The 17,539-nt window shown below is 39.3% G+C and overlaps 1 protein-coding gene across 1 annotated transcript in view; it reads right to left on the bottom strand.

Moving 5' to 3' along the window:
* Nucleotides 1–9,293: 9,293 nt before the first annotated feature.
* The window catches only part of LOC118804498, a 43,639-nt gene continuing 35,393 nt past the window's right edge, over nt 9,294–17,539 (bottom strand). Inside the window, exons 12-13 of the mRNA XM_036564985.1 lie at nt 12,152–12,769; nt 9,294–10,941 (exon numbers count right to left, since the gene is read on the bottom strand). Coding sequence (XP_036420878.1) covers nt 9,692–10,941; nt 12,152–12,769 — 1,868 coding nt within the window. The 3' untranslated portion in view covers nt 9,294–9,691. The remainder of the gene's footprint in view (nt 10,942–12,151; nt 12,770–17,539) is intronic.

Below are 17,539 nucleotides of genomic sequence, written 5' to 3'. Positions count from 1 at the left end.
CACCATGAGCTAAAATGCCAGAGATAAAACTACCAGTTATAGCCACAGGCACTGATGAGACAAATTACTGCTGACATCCTGACAGGTGTAGATGCTTCACTTAACAACGAAATGTTTTGAATGATGAAAAAGCTAGAAACAATATCTACTCACATCTGATATGGCAGATAATTCTCGATCCTGGCATTTTAGCGTGTGTCTTACATGAATTCGAACATTTTTATGTTTTTGAGTTTTGTGTATATGCCTGCCTGTTTACTGACTCCTGCCTGTGATGAGTGCCAGAGAGGTGTTGGGAGTTTATGGGTGAGTGACAACTCTATTTCACCTATTACTTGCAGTGTTCATGGAGTCCAGCACAGCAGAGGAGGCCACCATGAAGAAGAGAGCACCAGCGACCCAGTGCCACGTTTCACAGTGCCTTCCAGTGCTCCAGAGAACACAAATGAGCTGGTTCTTTATCCTGTCCTCCTGCCTGTGGCTTTAGTCCCAGTCACTCCTGTCCACACAATGACTTGGGCTCCATCCCTGGCCCTAGCCCTGACCTGAGTGGTATCCTGCTGCACATGCAGCCTGTCTCTCCCCATTTTTTAAACCTAAATAGTTCTGGGCAAACTTCTTGCATTGCCCGTCTAGTGATCAGTGGTCACGTACCAGACTGGTAGGCTACTATTCAAGGAAAGACATTAATATAATTTTCAGATCGTTTTATAAGCAGTTATACACATCATATGAATGTAAGTTCAGGTGTTCAGTCCAGGTATATAGAAGTCAGTCGGAATTTCAGAATAACATTACAGTATAGTATGCATATAGTTTGAGTAGTGTTTGTTTTCATGATCTGGCAGGTCCTGTGGGTCCCATTGAACCTAGTTCTAGTCAAAGTCCTAGTAGTCGCTAGCAAACTCCTGGTTTTTGTTTTGTAGTCTAAATTTACTAGAATTAAAAATAAGACTTCTCTCAAATTTCCCACTGCTTATTAAGTTAATGCAGTTTTTCATGACCTCTTTTACCCACCTTACCAAGGGTGCAAATAATTATGGAGACTCCACTACTACAGCACTAATGTAGAGACACAGTTAGCTGATTCGCTAACTAATCTGAGCTAAGTATGTTCTTTTTCTATGTTTGTTTCACTGTCTTGTTTTAAGATAATAAGCATGTAAGTGATTTGCTAAAGTTAAAGCTGCTGCGTATGTTCTGTTATGAGTGCATGCTAGCTGAATTAGCTAAGTGAACAGAACATACTGTGAGTTTTAATTTCAATAATGTAGCCAACTCAGGTATGTTTACAATTTTTGATATTACACAAATAAAAAAAGCACTCAATAAATAACATATTTACATTTACTTTGTCTGATTTTCTTTATTAATATGTTTTGTATGCCATTTCTTTGATGATCTTTATCTCCAGGTATTTCACTTTATACTAGTCTTCCTGGTCATAATTAATTCCTAATGGAGAACACAGTAACAGCTTGTTTATTAGTCATGAGTTAACCCCTTATTCCATACTGTGGCTTATTATTCAGTAACTATAGGAACTTCATTGCAAACTGGCTGAGCTATTCTTAGGTTTTGGAAGTGTGTAATAAAACTTTTGGCCTGCCGGTGGGCCGTGGCTATGTAAGGGTTTAACCTGTTATATTTTGTGATGTTCCAGAAGATCTTTAACTCCTGATGAAGAACACCTCATTCATTATCTAACAAATAGTAATTATATAATCCCTTGGTAATATTTTGAACCAAGTAAATTTGAAGGTAGAACAAATTCAGAGCCATATATTTCTCTGAGCCTTCTCTTCAACTGACCCTGCCCTCAAGAGGACTTTAAAGTATAACTACTGTTCAGATGAAACAACACTGGCACACAGGCTCCCGCAGAATAAAATGGTGTTGTCTTTTCTACAGATGAGAGGTAAGCAGACTAGTCTACTGAATACTATAGCATTTTAGCAGTTGTAGGCTGCAGGCTCATTTGTAGGCGGATGTGGCAATTATTTCACAGTGCCAAATATGAAGATGTGCATTAGTCTTTTAAGGTGGTTGATTGAAATATACACAAGGGCTGGTGTGGTGCCACCACCTTCTCTGAAGATACTTGTTTCTGTGAATAATAATGGAGGATACAATCCTTTATATTGTAGGGACTGCACACTGTGTAGTGATCAATACTTTTGGAAGTTCACCACAAACATTGTAACACTCAGCTATTGAGCCATTCGTGTTGAATTGATCAACAATTTATGAGAAGTTGTTCTAAGAAACCGTGTTTACTAAGCAATTCTCTATGAGACACAGGAGTTACTGTGTAGTGACCTACCCTAATCATAATTCACTATTATCCACTGAGTAATTCAATAGTACTCTTTGGTAATTAATAGTAGTTACTTAAGTTTTAATACAACATTACTTGTTCATCTTTGTTCCTGAACAGTTACCTATTAACTACAAAATAGTATTGTCAAAAATGTTACCCCCATAAATATACTAATACCATTACAGTTACTGTATCAGTCCTACAATCACTCATAACTGTACTAATGCCATTACAGCTACTACATCAGTCCCACAATCATCCACATCTGCTCTAATGCCATTACAGCTACTGCATCAGTCCCACAATCATCCACATCTGCTCTAATGCCATTACAGCTACTGCATCAGTCCTACAATCACCCATATATGCACTAATGTCATTTCCATCTGCTTCTGGAATGGCTAAAAAAGGTTATAAGTATATTTCAATACTATTCAAGAACTATCAGGGATGATTATTTAAACATGTGTTTTAAGGAAATAATCTATAAAGAAATAATCATCAAAGTTTTCTGCTCACAACTTGCCATTCCTGTCAGGCCTGATATTCAGACAATCAAGGTCATGTAAGGTGTGACATTTAGGTGTTGTTTTAAAACTCAGAAATAGAACCTCAATTAGCAATATATAAAGTGAAACTCAACACTGAACACTCGGGAGGGGCCATAGGAATAAAATGACAGAAATGTGGTTTTGGCTTGTTTTGCTGCCTCAGGACATGGGCATCTTGCAGTCATTGAGACAATGAATCTTTTTTTACAGCAGCCAGAATAAGAATTTCCCCATTTCACGCAAATGTTGCAACGAGTGCCAAAAGACATTCCTTCACCTCATTCATGTCCAAACGATAGCAGTGTGTCATATCAACTGTGGGCTCAAAGCTACAAGGTAATTCAGGAAGCTCACAACAAAGGCATGGGCATGGAACTAGATGTAGTTATGGCTGCTGAGTTACCTACTAGACTGCTACCTGAAGTCAACAAAAAATCCTTTTTTTTGGTCATAAAGATGTTATCATGTCTTTTCAGACATCACCAATTCATGTTATAGATTGCCAAATGAAGCTCTGGAAGTGTATGCTGCTGACATTTGTCGGCTTGTGAGGGAAGCTTTTCCGGACGGCAAAATGCAACCAAGTACACGAAACAGTCGAGATTTTTGGCTGGATTAGATCAAGAGCTTCCAATTAAATGTTATGAGAAGGGCGTGAAAACATTCCAAGATGCATTTGAAGCCACATATCTGACTGAGTGTGCTTGTCAAGCAGCTAAACTGGTACAGCCTATTTCTTTCACCTACACTGGCTACCTGTGGCACAGTCAGTCAGTGCTGTCTCATGGTGTCATCAAGGGATTATTATCACTCTCCCCTGGTCAGGAATTCCCCTGACCAGCACTTTGATTTCCATGATGACAATAGGCAAAAATACCTATCTACTCCTGTACGCTACAGTGAACCAGAATTTCACCACAGGAGCCCAAGACCCCACATTAAGTTAAAGTTAAGCGACCCTTTTTAGTCCCACAATGGGGAATTTTCACCTCTGCATTCTAACAGTCCATCCGTGCAGTGAAACACCACATACACACTAGTGAACACACACGCTAGGGGGCACTGAGCACACTTGCCTGGAGCGGTGGGCAGCTCTATCCACAGCACCCAGGGAGCAGTTGGGAGTTAGGTGCCTTGCTCAAGGGCACTTCAGTCATGTACTGTCGGCTCAGGGGATCGAACCGGCAACCTTCCAGTCACAAGGCTGGTTCCCTAGACTCCAGCCCATGGCTGCCCCCAGTGGGTCTCTTTTCAGGATTGCACAGACCACAGCAATGGACGTCAGCAGACAGGCCGACATGACCAGGGTCGTTTCTGTCACCATGATGAGGTTCACCAGCCTAATCATCAGGGAAACTACCATTAGTTGATGAGGCGGGGCACTCATTAGCTATCCTTCTCCAGCCCCAAGCAACAATTCACTCAGTTTGCCCAGTAATCACTGTACAGCAAAGCCATCTACTGCCACAAATCTTGCTGAATATGAAAAACCCATGACAGTGAAAAAAGAAATATTCACAGCTCATATTTTCTATCTCTTCAAACTAACTCAAAAAACATACAGAAAGTCAGGGACTGGCCAACCCCTGAAAACCCCAATGAAGTCAAAGCATTTTAGGCCTTTGCTCTTATTACAGGCATTTCATATACCAGTTTGTAAAAATGTCACAACAACTGCAGGCTTTCACACAGAAGGGAAGGCCATTTACATGCACAGGCACTGAACAAGCATTTGATTCTCTCAGCCATTTACTTACCCATGCACCAATTCGTGCCTATCCAGGAATATCTCCTCTTTACTGATGCCTCCAGTACAGCTATTGGATGTGTTCTGTCCCAACAGAATGATGACAACAGGGAAATTGTTGTAGCTTAAGCCAGCCACATTCTGACACCTACCGAGAAATGCTGATCCACTTACGTTGTGTGCTATTGAATGGTCAATTGGCTTTTTATGCCAGTATGTTACAGGACATCCTTTCGTATCATCACAGACAACAAGCCCCTACTTGATCTGAGGAAAATGTCTCTAGACTGTGACTCAAATGGACGCAGATGAAGATGAGCTCTAGAGATTGACCCATATGCCTGGACAATTGAATACAGACAAGGATCGAAACATGTCAATGCTGACTCAATGTTGCGCCAACCTTCCACATGTGAGGACTCTTCTGCTGCAACTGTAAGTCACCATGCAGGTTTCCAAGTTTCAGTTCAAACTCAAACAGAGCTGGAGACACTAACTTTAAATGCCATTGCCTCTCACACTGCGCTGCCAGCAACCCGTTTCACCTTCAACTCTGCTTTTGCAACCAGCTTCCTCTTTTAGCAAGGAAAGGAAAGTCTCATGATATGCACAGTATAGTAGTTGTGTAAGCTCAGAGAGATAATCCTGTGTTGAAAACAGTTATTGATTGAGTTTTTGCTGAAAATTCATGATGCACTTTGTAATGAGTCCCACATCAGTCCCACAATCACCCAAATCTCTTCTAATGCATTACATCTACTGCACCAGTCCTACAATCAGCCTTATCTGTACTAATGTCATTATAGCTACTGCGTCAGTCCCACAGTCTCAAATCTGTTCTCATGTCATTACAGCAACTGTAGATCTATAATCACCTAAATCTGCACTACTGCCGTTATAGCCACTGCTTTATTCCCAAAATCACTCAAATCTCTTCTAATGACATTATAGCTACACTGTATGGGCAAAAGTATTAAGACACTCCTCCTAATTATTGAGTCCAGGTGTTTCAGCCACACCCATTGCGAACAGGTGGATAAAGTTTAGCTCAAAGTCTTGCAGTCTCAATAGACAACACTGACAGTAGAATGGGTCGTACTGATGAGCTCATTGACTTTAAACATGACACTGTAATAGGATGCCACCTTTGCCACAAGCCAGTTTGTGCAATTTCTGTCCTGCTAGATCTGCCCCTGTCAACTGTAAGTGCTATTATTGTGAAATAGAAGCACCTAGGAGCGACAACAGCTTAGCCCACGCAAACTCACAGAGTGAGGCCGCCGAGTCCAGAAGCGCACACTGCCTATCCTCTGTTGAAACACTAACTAAAGAGTTCCAAATTGCCTCTGGAAGCAACATCAGCAAAAGAAGTGCATGTTAGGAGCTTCACATAATGGATTTCCATGGCACAGCAGCTACACACAAGGCTAAGATCAAAATGCACAATGCCAAGCATCAGATGGAGTGGTGTAAAGCACATCGCAACTGGACTCTGGAGCAGTGGAAACATATTCTACAGAATCATGAATCACGCTTCTCTATCTGGCGGTCTAATGGACAAGTCTGGGTTTAGCAAATGCCAGGAGAACGTTACCTGCCTGACTGCATTGTGCCAAGAGTAAAGTTTGGTGGAAGAGGGAGAATGCTATGGGGTTGTTTTTTAGGGGTTGGCCTAGGACCCTTAGTTTCAGTGAAGGGAAATCTTAATGCTTCGAAATACCAAGACATTTTAGACAATTGTATGCTACCAATTTTGTGGGAACAGTTTGGGGAAGACCCTTTTCAGTTCCAGCATGACTGAGCCCCAGTGCACAAAGCAAGGTCCATAAAGGCATGGTTGCCTGGCCCACACAGAGCTCTGACCACTACCCCAGTGAATACCTTTGGGATGAACTAGAATGGAGATTGCGAGCCAGGCCCTCTCGTCCAACATCAGTGTCTGACCACACAAAGGCTCTTCTGGATGAATGGGCAAAACTTCCCACATACATTCTCCAAAATCTTGTAGAATGCGTCGAAGTCGAAGAGTCGAAGTCGAAGAGTCGAAGCTGTTATAGCTGCAAAGAGGAGACCAACTTTTGTCCATATAGTGTATGTCTGTACTAAAGCATTACAGCTACTGCATCAGTTTCATAATTACCCATATCTGCAATAATTCCACTTTGGCCACTGCATTTTTCTTACCATCACCCATATCTGTACTAATGCTATTATAGCTACTGCATTAGTCCTAAGATACCCCATATCTGTACTAATGACATTACAGATACTGTTCTATAGTGTGTCTTATTGTGTTGTCTTTCTCTGATAGAGATGTCTTGCAAATTCAGCAGAAAATTGGTAATGCTCTTTCTAACAAGACTAGTGCCACGCTGGTGCCAAAATTCAGCCAGGGTCACTCGTCTTCATGGACTATGCCATGAGGTACCCAGAGGCCATCTCTCTTAGAAAAGCCATATCAAAGACCATATCTTAGGAGTGCTTTCTCTTCTGCAGCCATTGTCACACCGCACCTAGAGGAAGCCCAAGTGCCATTACAGCTACAGCATCAGTCGCACAATCATCCATACCTGTTTAAATGCCATTACAGCTATTGCATCAGTCCCACAATCACCCATATCAATATTAATGCCATTATAGCTTCCGCATCAGTCCCGCAATCTCACACATCTGGACTAACGCCATTACAGCTACTGCATCAGTTTCATATCTGTATTCTCTCGCATATCTGTACTACTTCTATTATGATCACGGCATCATTCCCACAATTACCCATATCCATATTAATGTCAGCATAGCCACTGCATCAGTCCCACAATCAGCCATATCTTCATGAATGTCATTTTAATCTGCTTCTAAAAGGGCAGAGTAGGGCTTTAGGTGTATTTCTGTATCATTTGAGTCCCATCATTTTGCAGGTTTGTTCATTTACAAATGTTGTTTTCAGGAAATAATCTATGTAGGAATAGTCATGAAGTTCTGCTTACACCATGTCATTCCTGTCAGACCTGATACACTGCATTTAGAGGTCATGTAAGGTGTGGCATTTAGGTGTTGTTTTAAGACTTTAATTCAGCTGTGTGATACAGAAAGTGAAATTCAACACTGAGAACTCTCAGATCTCCTGCCAGTCTTCCAAGGTGTGTCCATGTGAATAAGATGTTAGGTGATTTTGGCTTGGTGATTTTGCAGTGACAGTGTGGTTTGTGGTTTTCTGTGAAGAACAACACACAGTTGGCAGCATGTGATTGGCCCATGCACACACACACTCAATCAGCTGTCTTCAGCAGCCTTATAAATGGCACTCTGTGCTCAGATTAATGTGTGACAGTGCAAATAGTAATGATATCCAGAAGTCACGTGACACTACACTGACAGGCATAACATTATGACCACCTCCTTGTTTCTACACTCATTGTCCATTTTATCAGCTCCACTTACTATATAGGTGCACTTTGTAGGCACAGAGCAGGTACTATTTGGGTCTGATCCACTCAGACCAGCACAACACACACTAACACACCACCACCATGTCAGTGTTACTGCAGTGCTGAGAATGATCCACCACCCAAATAGTACCTGCTCTGTGAGGGTCCATGGGGGTCCTGACCACTGAAGAACAGGGTAAAAGGGGGCTAACAAAGTATGCAGAGAAACAGATGGACTACAGTCTGTAATTGTAGAACTACAAAGTGCACTTATATAGTAGGTGGAGCTGATAAAATGGACAATGAGCGTAGAAACAAGGTCATAATGTTATGCCTGATCGGTGTATATAGAACTTATAGGAATAAAATGCTCCCAATTCTACTCTAATGAGATGTGAATTATATATAAATATATTAATTAATTTGTCTTTAAGCAAAATTGTCTTTTAGTTAGGGGTTAGCACAGTGGCGCAGTGGGTACTGGTGCCGTCACCTCACAGCAAGAAAGTAGTACAGTTTGATTCCCCGGCTGGGTGACCAGGGTCCTTTCTGTGTGGACTTTTTGCATGCTCTCCATGTATCTGCATGGGTTTCCTCCCACAGTCCACAGACATGCAATCAAGCCAATTGGACATGCTAAATTGCCCGTGTGTGAGTGAATGTGTATGTCTGTCTGTCTGCCCTGTGATGGACTGGTGACCTGTCCAGGGTGTATCCTGCCTTCTGCCTAGGCTCCAGCACCCCAGAAGGACAAGTGGCTTAGAAGTTGTGTGTTATTTAGAGGTTTCTTAGTGTGTCTAATAAAGTGCCACAGGGCCTTTGTCAATGGACTAAGGAAGAATGACAAGACATCTTTACAGTTCACAGGCATGCAGTTTATTCCTGAACAAAAGTTCTCAATGCTGGGGAAACTCTTCAACTCTTCAAAGGCAAAAACTGAAAAGGAGCATATGAAATCCTGTTAACTCCAGTATCTCCTACTGCATACATAAAATTAAAGTATATTGCCCTGCTATATCATGGTATTGTCAAAAGAAAAATGATTAATGAATTAGACTACTTTTTAGACTAGTGAATTACCCAAAAGATAAAACACCCACAGCCATTTTACAGCAAACTCAAGAATAGAATATGTTTAGCTAAGTACATTGTTAGCTTCCCTTCTATGGCAATTTCTGTGAACAGTGACACAACAATATTCTAAACAACAATTTACATAACTTTCGAAAGAGGCCATAACTGTACTTAAATGTAGACTTAAACTCATAATAACCCCAGAAAAAGACTGCAACATGAAAGCCTAAAAAGTGAATATTTTAAATGCATATTCAGCTATTAGCCTCCTACTTTCACTGAGCCTTCACTAAAAAGTTACTTAAGAGAAATCATAAACAAAAGCTCTTCTCTTAGCTACACAGAACCAGGACCAATAATATCACTTTACTGTAATGTTACTGTATAGTTAATAAATGCTTTGTACAGATTTTGTATGAGTCATGAATACTTTGTGAACCTAAATACTTTGAGCAATAATTAATGATTAATTTGGATCTGTCTTGTGTAATGTTTAGTATCATATGCCAAAATCATGGGTTTTAATATGGAGTTGCCTCCCCTCTCTTGTGGTTTATATACAAAAGTTTTTTCATAAACGTATAATATAATTATCCACAATACCACCAATAAGTCCTCCTACTGCACCTCCTACAGGGCCTACATATTTGCAACCTTCATGTGCTAGTCGCCCTGCATATGACTGATGGGACGCAGAACCTCTTTCAGCATCTCTCTTCCCTTCCTCATAGCCCTCTTTCTTGCCCTGTTCTCTGGCTTTGGTCACCGCCATGTCCAGTTTATAGCAGAATTCCTTTTCAGCTTGCAGTCTTGCCTTGTTCTCTGCCTCCTTCAACATCTTTTCTTTTTTTCTCTTGTACTTTTCTTTTTCCTGTTCCAGGTCTTCATGCATCTGTTCTTTAAGGGCCTGCTGTTTTCTTTCTACTTCCTTATTAAAAGCATCTTGCAGTGCTCTAAGTTTTTTGTCCATTTCTCTTCGGAGTTCTTCATTTTTCTCCATCTTAACTTGTGCTTCTCTCTTTTGAAACTCTTTTTCTTTTTCTCTCCTTTCTTTTTCCAGACTGTGCCTAACCTCTTCCATTGTCTTCTTCATTTTCTTAATTTCAACTTCATATTTAACTTTCAGTTCTTCTTTCTCTCTCTCTATCTCCTTCTGTCTCTCTATGAGTATTCTTTCTTTATCTTCTTTCAGAGCTTTCTCGACTTGCTGGAACATCTCATTAGTGTAACAGCTCCCTCCATTCACTGCCACCATGGAGCTGATCTTCTCCAGTAGATCAGTGACCTGACTGTGGTCTTCATGATTTCTGTTATTGAACACATGGTGTCTGTTATCACACTGGTGAATGATGTTTTGTAAACTAAACTCTGAATTTTTAATAAAGTCCTCAATACTCATCTTCATTTCCTGCAGATCATCTCCTCTGGTGAACAGCACCATGGTGTATCTTCTGGATTCATCGCCAAACAGATCTTGGATCATCTTCACTGCATCTTTCTCCTCTTGTGTGAAGCGTCCCAGTGTAAGAACCAGCAGAAAGACGTGTGGACCTGGAGCTGCCATGGTGATACACTTAGCAATTTCCTTCCTGACCTCTATCTCAGGAATATCTGTATCAAAAAGTCCTGGAGTGTCAATCACAGGGATCCGTCTCCCTCTGACTTCAGCTGATTCTTTCTGACACACACTGGTAACTGATCGAGCGCAAAGCAACTCTTTGAAAACTTTATTTTCCAGGATGGTGTTTCCTGAAGCGCTCTTCCCCGCTCCAGTCTTCCCCAGAAGCACGACTCTTAGTTCATCTCTACCTGGGGAAGATTCTACAAAGAAAAAATAACAGCCATGTAAAATAGATGAGATACATGAAGGATATAAAAACGTCAGACAAAAAAGCCAAACTTGCTTTGCCATTGTTGTCAGGGAGGCTTGTCTATCCTTTTGAACACTGCCATTAAAATTTAGTGAAATCAAGAGCAACACTTTATTTGTCCCACTTCAAAACCAGTGCATAATTAAGAAAACTGTTGTGATTTGACCTTGAACTCTGGTTCCCCATCTGTTTCACAAAGGTTGAAGTGTTTGTCTGAATCAATGAGAAATTTATTTTAAATTTATCCGGCATATGATCTCATTAGCCATTACTTTAATTAGAGTTTAAAACAAAAGCTTTGACCCACACCATTATTTTTACATAAAAATAGTGACCATAAGTTAGTAACCAGTGGCCATATTCTGCCAGTGAGTACACTGTTTTTAGTTATCACCAAACAGTAGTTAAATAGTCCAACCAATATATCTACAGTAAATAGTTCTTGTCAGTACACTAGGCCAACTTAAAATTCAAAGGCAACTCATTGCGCAGCTTCTTTGATTTATCTCAACTTGGTTTGGTTCTCCTAATTCACATTTCTTAGCACTGCATCTGCAAGTTAGGTCAACAATACAGTTAAGAGTAACCTCACTAAAAAACTGAATGTACTGCCTCCTCACAAACTGAAATTACTTACATTTGTTTTGTGTACGAGAAAGAATGAAAAGGTTGCTTCTGCTCAGACAGACAGCATTGCCTGTGCTAAGCTAAAGCAGTTTGTGTTTAGATAAATCAGTGCTGAAATGAATTTATTACAAAGTTTTTATTTACACATCTGTCTATCTGCCTGCACACTGGGAGATGGCGGTGGTAATGCTTTCTCTTACAGTTCCTTAAAGTTCTAGGTATTAACCTGGTAACTATGAGGTACAAAGACAATAATTTTGGGTAACATGATGGTGAGTTCCAAGACAGTTTAACTAAATTATAGTAAAATGACTAACACTAATAAGCTGATGTAACCTCACACAGGAGGCAGCACATTCACTGGTTTTTGAGTGAGCTCAACTTAAACTGTATTGTTGACCCAACTTGGACAGAATACCAAAAATGTGTGTGAGGTGAATTTCTAACTAAATTAATTTGAGAAAACTCAAAAAAGCTGTGCAGCAGGTTGACCCAACTTTTTTGTTTTACAGTATGACATAAAAATTGCTTACCTTGTATCTGATTTATTTGTTTTTTAAGATTACTGATTTTATTCCTCAGTTTTCTAACCTTAGCCACATGTGCACTGCAATACATGTGTGCTGTATAGGAGCTTTCACCGTTTTGTACTACCATCTGCTCTACATATTTCAAAAGCTCTGACTTTCTGTTGGTGTCTAAAACATGACTACGTCCTTTACAAGTTTCAATTATATCTTTAGTTGCTTCATCTAAATCTACTGTTGCCTGCTCAGTCTCTCTAGTGATGAGGACCATGGAGTAGTTGCTGAACGTGGATCCAAAGATTGTCTGGATCTTCTCTATTTCTTTTTTGTCTTCATCAGTGAGACGTCCATCAGGAATGACAAGGAGAAAAGCATGAACTCCAGGATCACAGAGAGAGACACAGCGGAGAGTCTCCTGCATCACTTCCTCCTCTGAGAGCTGAGTGTTGTAGAGAGCTGGCATCTCCACCAGAGTGACCAGACATCCACACCCTTCTCCCTCCCTCCTCACACACACTGAGCTGGACTCTGGACAGCGCTCTCTCTGACCCAGTATGAGATCTGATATGGAGGACTTCCCTGTTCCATCACTCCCACACACAACCAAGTTCATCTTTTTACTCACTGAGAAAGAAATAAAACAGTTATTATTTAGTCTTTAAAAGAAAATATATGAATAGGAGTATGTGACACATCAGTCAGGCTTCATCATTACTTCATCATTATTCTTATTAAACAAATCAGCAATAAGATCTTTCCATCTGAATTGTGCTCTGAATCAGTTTGCTCACTTACTTGGAAATAAATCAGTGTACCCATCAATAAACGAAGATTTGGGTATCTTTTATGGAGTGATAGAAAACACAGTAGTACTTGGAAATCTCAGATTCTGCACACAAGTTTGATTATGGACATGAGAAAATGCACTCCTCTGGCAGCATATTTAAGGAGTGGAAAATTCGCAGAATGAATTGTTAGTAAGATTCTCAGTAAAACATCAATATATGAATATTGATCAGATTCTGACAGCATAATTTTGCCATTACTGGAAATATCGTTTTATTTAACAGTACTGTAATTACCTAGTATTTAATAGGTAAATATGTAATGATTACAAACTATTTCTGATATATACTTTTCAAGTACATAGTAAAATGGAAAATTACTATATATGGACAGTATTATTAATGTATTAGTGGACCGTAGTATTAGTGCTTCAGTTCATTTTAATTTTAATTTAACAGGTAAAAATGTTATCCTAGGAATATTTAGACTGAAATACTATTGCAGTACATAATACTACACTAGTAAGTATTACTAATTTGCTTCAGTAAATACATGCATGCCCAATAGAGAAGTTAGGTAAGTTAGTTTTGTGGGGCAGTGTTCTGTTATAAAATGCTAATGGCAGATGCAAAAGAAGGGAAGGGATGGTAGTGCTTGCATAACATGCACAAATTTTCTCAGCTTTTTTGCTGCTGTTTTACTGCACTCTATCTGTTTTACTTCAACAATCTAAGAAAAACTCAGCTAGTTTACATTGTAGTGCATGTAGTTATTGAATATTAAGCCTTAGTATATGATATGCCTGAGATTTTTGTTTTGTGAAATGTTCTCCTGACTGAATTTGCCTAAATTTCATTTGGGATTTTTTTTTTTAAGTAGGGTTTCCTATTTATTATCCATCATTGGATAAAACCCCTCAAAACCACTCAAACATGTAAATATCATATTGGGAGCTGGGACAGTCACTCTTTGGGCTGGTTACTGTAGTCTAACATATTGTCACCGTTCAAAGAAGTATCTCCAAAATGGTAACTTTACAGGAGAGGTAAAAAATCCTGAAACTAAAAAACTAAAGAGATTTTTTTTTTATGTAATTCAATAATAATAATAATAAAAAATGGAGACACTCTTTTTTTGACAGCATAGGGTCATTCTACCTTGGCAACTCACTAAGGATTTGTCTGGTTGTCTGGTAGATATTTTCATAAAAGAGAAATCAAGGAAGCCTAAAAGTTTCATCCATTTAACTATACAACATTTTAAATTTGTGACCTGACAACTAAAAATATTTTTGTCGGCCTTTTTTTATGTTTTTTCCTTGAAGAAATCTTGTTTTGTTTTTAAATTTATTTTCCTAAAAAATGGTCCAATTAACACAACTTTATATGTTAATATTACTGTTAATATGTATGACTTATACTTTTTTTAGTACTAGTTATTAGTTATTTGACTAAGAGACATAATAAAAAAAGAAACTGTAAATAGCAAAACATTGGATTTCCAAACTAAGCTTCTAAAAAAAAAAAAGGCTAAATCCTTTTTAGAGAGGTTTTATGCTTTGGCATTTCTTGTTGACATAATGACAATATCGTCACTGTAGGGACAAATCTTTGTATCCCAAAAACAACTTCATAGGAGAATGAAAAAAAAATCATGAAAGGTCTTAAAAAAAGATTTTATCAAAAAAAGATTTGTTGTAAATATATTAGCATGCAATGACACATCATTCCTTTCACAAAATATTTAATCCACCACTCAGTATTGTCCAGCACTGCACCTACTAGACTAACGCTCCATGAAAGACTTTGTTTGAAAGTCCTGTTATAATAAACCATTTACCATTACTTTAAAATATCAAACTATAGTTTGATAAACTATGATTTGTGTGATTAGAAATATTCCTACAAACATATGAATACACATTTGTTTCACATTTGTTAGGTGTGTTAGGAGTAGTAAGAGTAAGATGTCTAATACTTCTCAAACTTTACAGAATTATATAACACAATCCAATACATCATTAGGTCAGCCAGGATTTCTACATGCTGCAATCCAATATACATTTATATGTTTAGCAGTGATTTGTTCCTTACCTACACTCAACGCCATTTAGTGTTAGTTGTCAAGCTGGATTCTGAAATGAGATCAGGAAGTTCCAGAGAAAAATCAGAAGCCTCCACCTACAACACACCTCCATTTCTAACCACACCCCATTTAAAAATAACAGTTTATATACTCAGGGCTGTATTTGTCCATATGGGAAAATGTATTCTAAATGTATATAGAAGAAAATGCAAGTTCAGTAAACACAAAATACAGTTTTAGACGAACCTTTCATTTACTGATGGAAAAAAAGACGTCCACCAACTGGCCCTGTGCAAGAAATTAAACACCCCTTTAGTTACTCAATCAACCAATTCACCAAATTTTGTTGATAATTGGGATCAAATGATGTAGACACACTCAGGCTTGACTACTGTTAGCCCCTGTGAGTCTCCACTTAAATCACTTAAATAGAACCTTCCCAGCAATGTGAAGTCAGCAAAAAGGTCTCAACAAGCAGCACATTATGCCTTGATCAAAAGAAATTCTGCAAGAGATGAGAAAGAAATTTATTGACATATACCTGTCTGGACAGACCTACAAGGCCATTTCTAAGGCTCTGGGACTTCAGCAAGCCACCGTGAGAGCCATTATCTCCAAAGGGAGAAAATTCGGAACATCTTTCCCATAGTGGCTGGGCTCGCAAAATTCAGCATTAGCACATCTAGGAAATCACAAAAGGACCCAGGCAAACATCTAAGGAGATGCAGGCCTCATTCACCTCAGATAAGATCAGCACTTTTAGATTCCACCTTTAGAAAAAGACTGGGCAAAAATAGTGTCCATGGGAGAGCTGCAAGGCCAAATCCACTGCTGACCAAGAGGAACATAAAGGCTCATTTCCCATTTGCCAAAAAAAGATGGTGCCCAAGCCTTTTGGAATAATGTTCTGTTGGCTGATGAGTCAGAAGTTGAACCATTTGGATGACAATTACATCTGTCATAAAAGCTAACACAGCATTCCAAAATAAGAACATTATATCAACAAATCCTTGCAAACATATTTTGATTCTATAGACTTGTATACTGACCCCCTCTGCTTACACACCTCCTTCTGTGAGAAAAGCTTGCCTTCCTACCAAAACTGTGATCCAAGAACTAGAACACACTATGGTTCACAAAGGAGCTTGGAGAGATAAGGAAGTTCAAAGAAAACAAAATCTTAATAAAACAGTTAGGACAGTAAAATCCAAGTATAAACAGAGTCTGGACCGAGACTTTGGAAACCACAATCACTTTGCAGTATGACAGTCACTTTAAAAGACTGGTTATCAGAAAGACAAAAGTCTACAAGTCATATAATCTGCCCAGCTGGCTGACCAACTCCACAACTTTTACATCCAAGTTGAAAGACAAAAAAGATTGTTTCCACATTGTTCAAAGGCAAGAGCATCAGGAAAGCAGAGGGTACAGAAGGAATTTCACAATGAAACACTGAGTGGACCAGCAAGTATCTGTTTTCAGTAAAATTTCCAACCTTCCATTATGATTCCTGTTCAGTACAACCTGCCATAATGACTACAGTCCAGCAGCCTTAACATCAGCAGTCATAAAATGCTTTAAATGGTTGGTTCTACCCTACTTGTAATCCATCACGACCCTCTCCTTGATCTACTACAGTCTGAACAGATGATGCAGATGTAACCCGCATTGCATATGGTTAACATAGTTTACACTTAAAACCTTCTGGCAAACGAAGGGTTAATCTTGCTGAGAGCCGCTTTGCCAGTAGCAACCAATCAGGGTTCGGCTTTATCCCGCCCGGCGGCTGCTGAGAGAGTGTGATTAGTACAACTCAGCTTTCTTATTGGAGCAGACGGCTGTCCTGTTAGCTGTAGCGAATCACAATTGAGGATTCAGTTGTCCCGCCTCCACCGCTGCGCGGTCTAATTGAGCCCCCCTCCCTCTCCTTTTCTCTTCTTCTCTCGAGCTGAGAAGAGACGAGACGCAGCTGGAGCTTAGAGAGAAACGCTGTGAGAAAACTTGAGAAGTACCTCTAAAGAAACAATAAAAGTTAGGTGTCCTGATGAAAAGAGACCTGAAACCCTAAACTCCCAGTAACGTGTGTGAAACCCCAAAGAATTAGCTTTAACAAGACGATAAATGGTGAGTAAACCAGCAGTTTCCATAAGCATCCTAGCCAATTAGCTCAACACGGATTTATGTCAATGTCTGGATTTATAGAAGTTAAAGTGAGACGAGAACTCAGTGAATGCCTTAGATAAATGAACTTAAATGTGCTTAATGTTGAGAAAGTTAGTTTTTATTGAGTTTTAAGCCAAAATGGGGGGCCGTGAGCAAAAAGTTTTCTTCTTTTTCTCATGGCCATTACTGGTTAGAGCTGGTTTGAGGCAATCCAGCAGAGATTCTAGAACATTCCAGAGGTACATTTTCCTTTGCTTTGTGAAAAGTGCGTTTGAATGTGTTTGTGAACTGAAAAAAGGAGACAATGCTTACTGAATATTAGATAGAAAGTTTTATTTTCATTTGAATATGCTTACATAT

Source organism: Colossoma macropomum, unplaced genomic scaffold (assembly GCF_904425465.1).
Source record: "Colossoma macropomum unplaced genomic scaffold, Colossoma_macropomum, whole genome shotgun sequence".
NCBI classification, from domain to species: domain Eukaryota; kingdom Metazoa; phylum Chordata; class Actinopteri; order Characiformes; family Serrasalmidae; genus Colossoma; species Colossoma macropomum.
The sequence above is the reverse complement of the archived record's forward strand: the minus strand, read 5'-3'. Positions and strand labels throughout refer to the sequence as shown.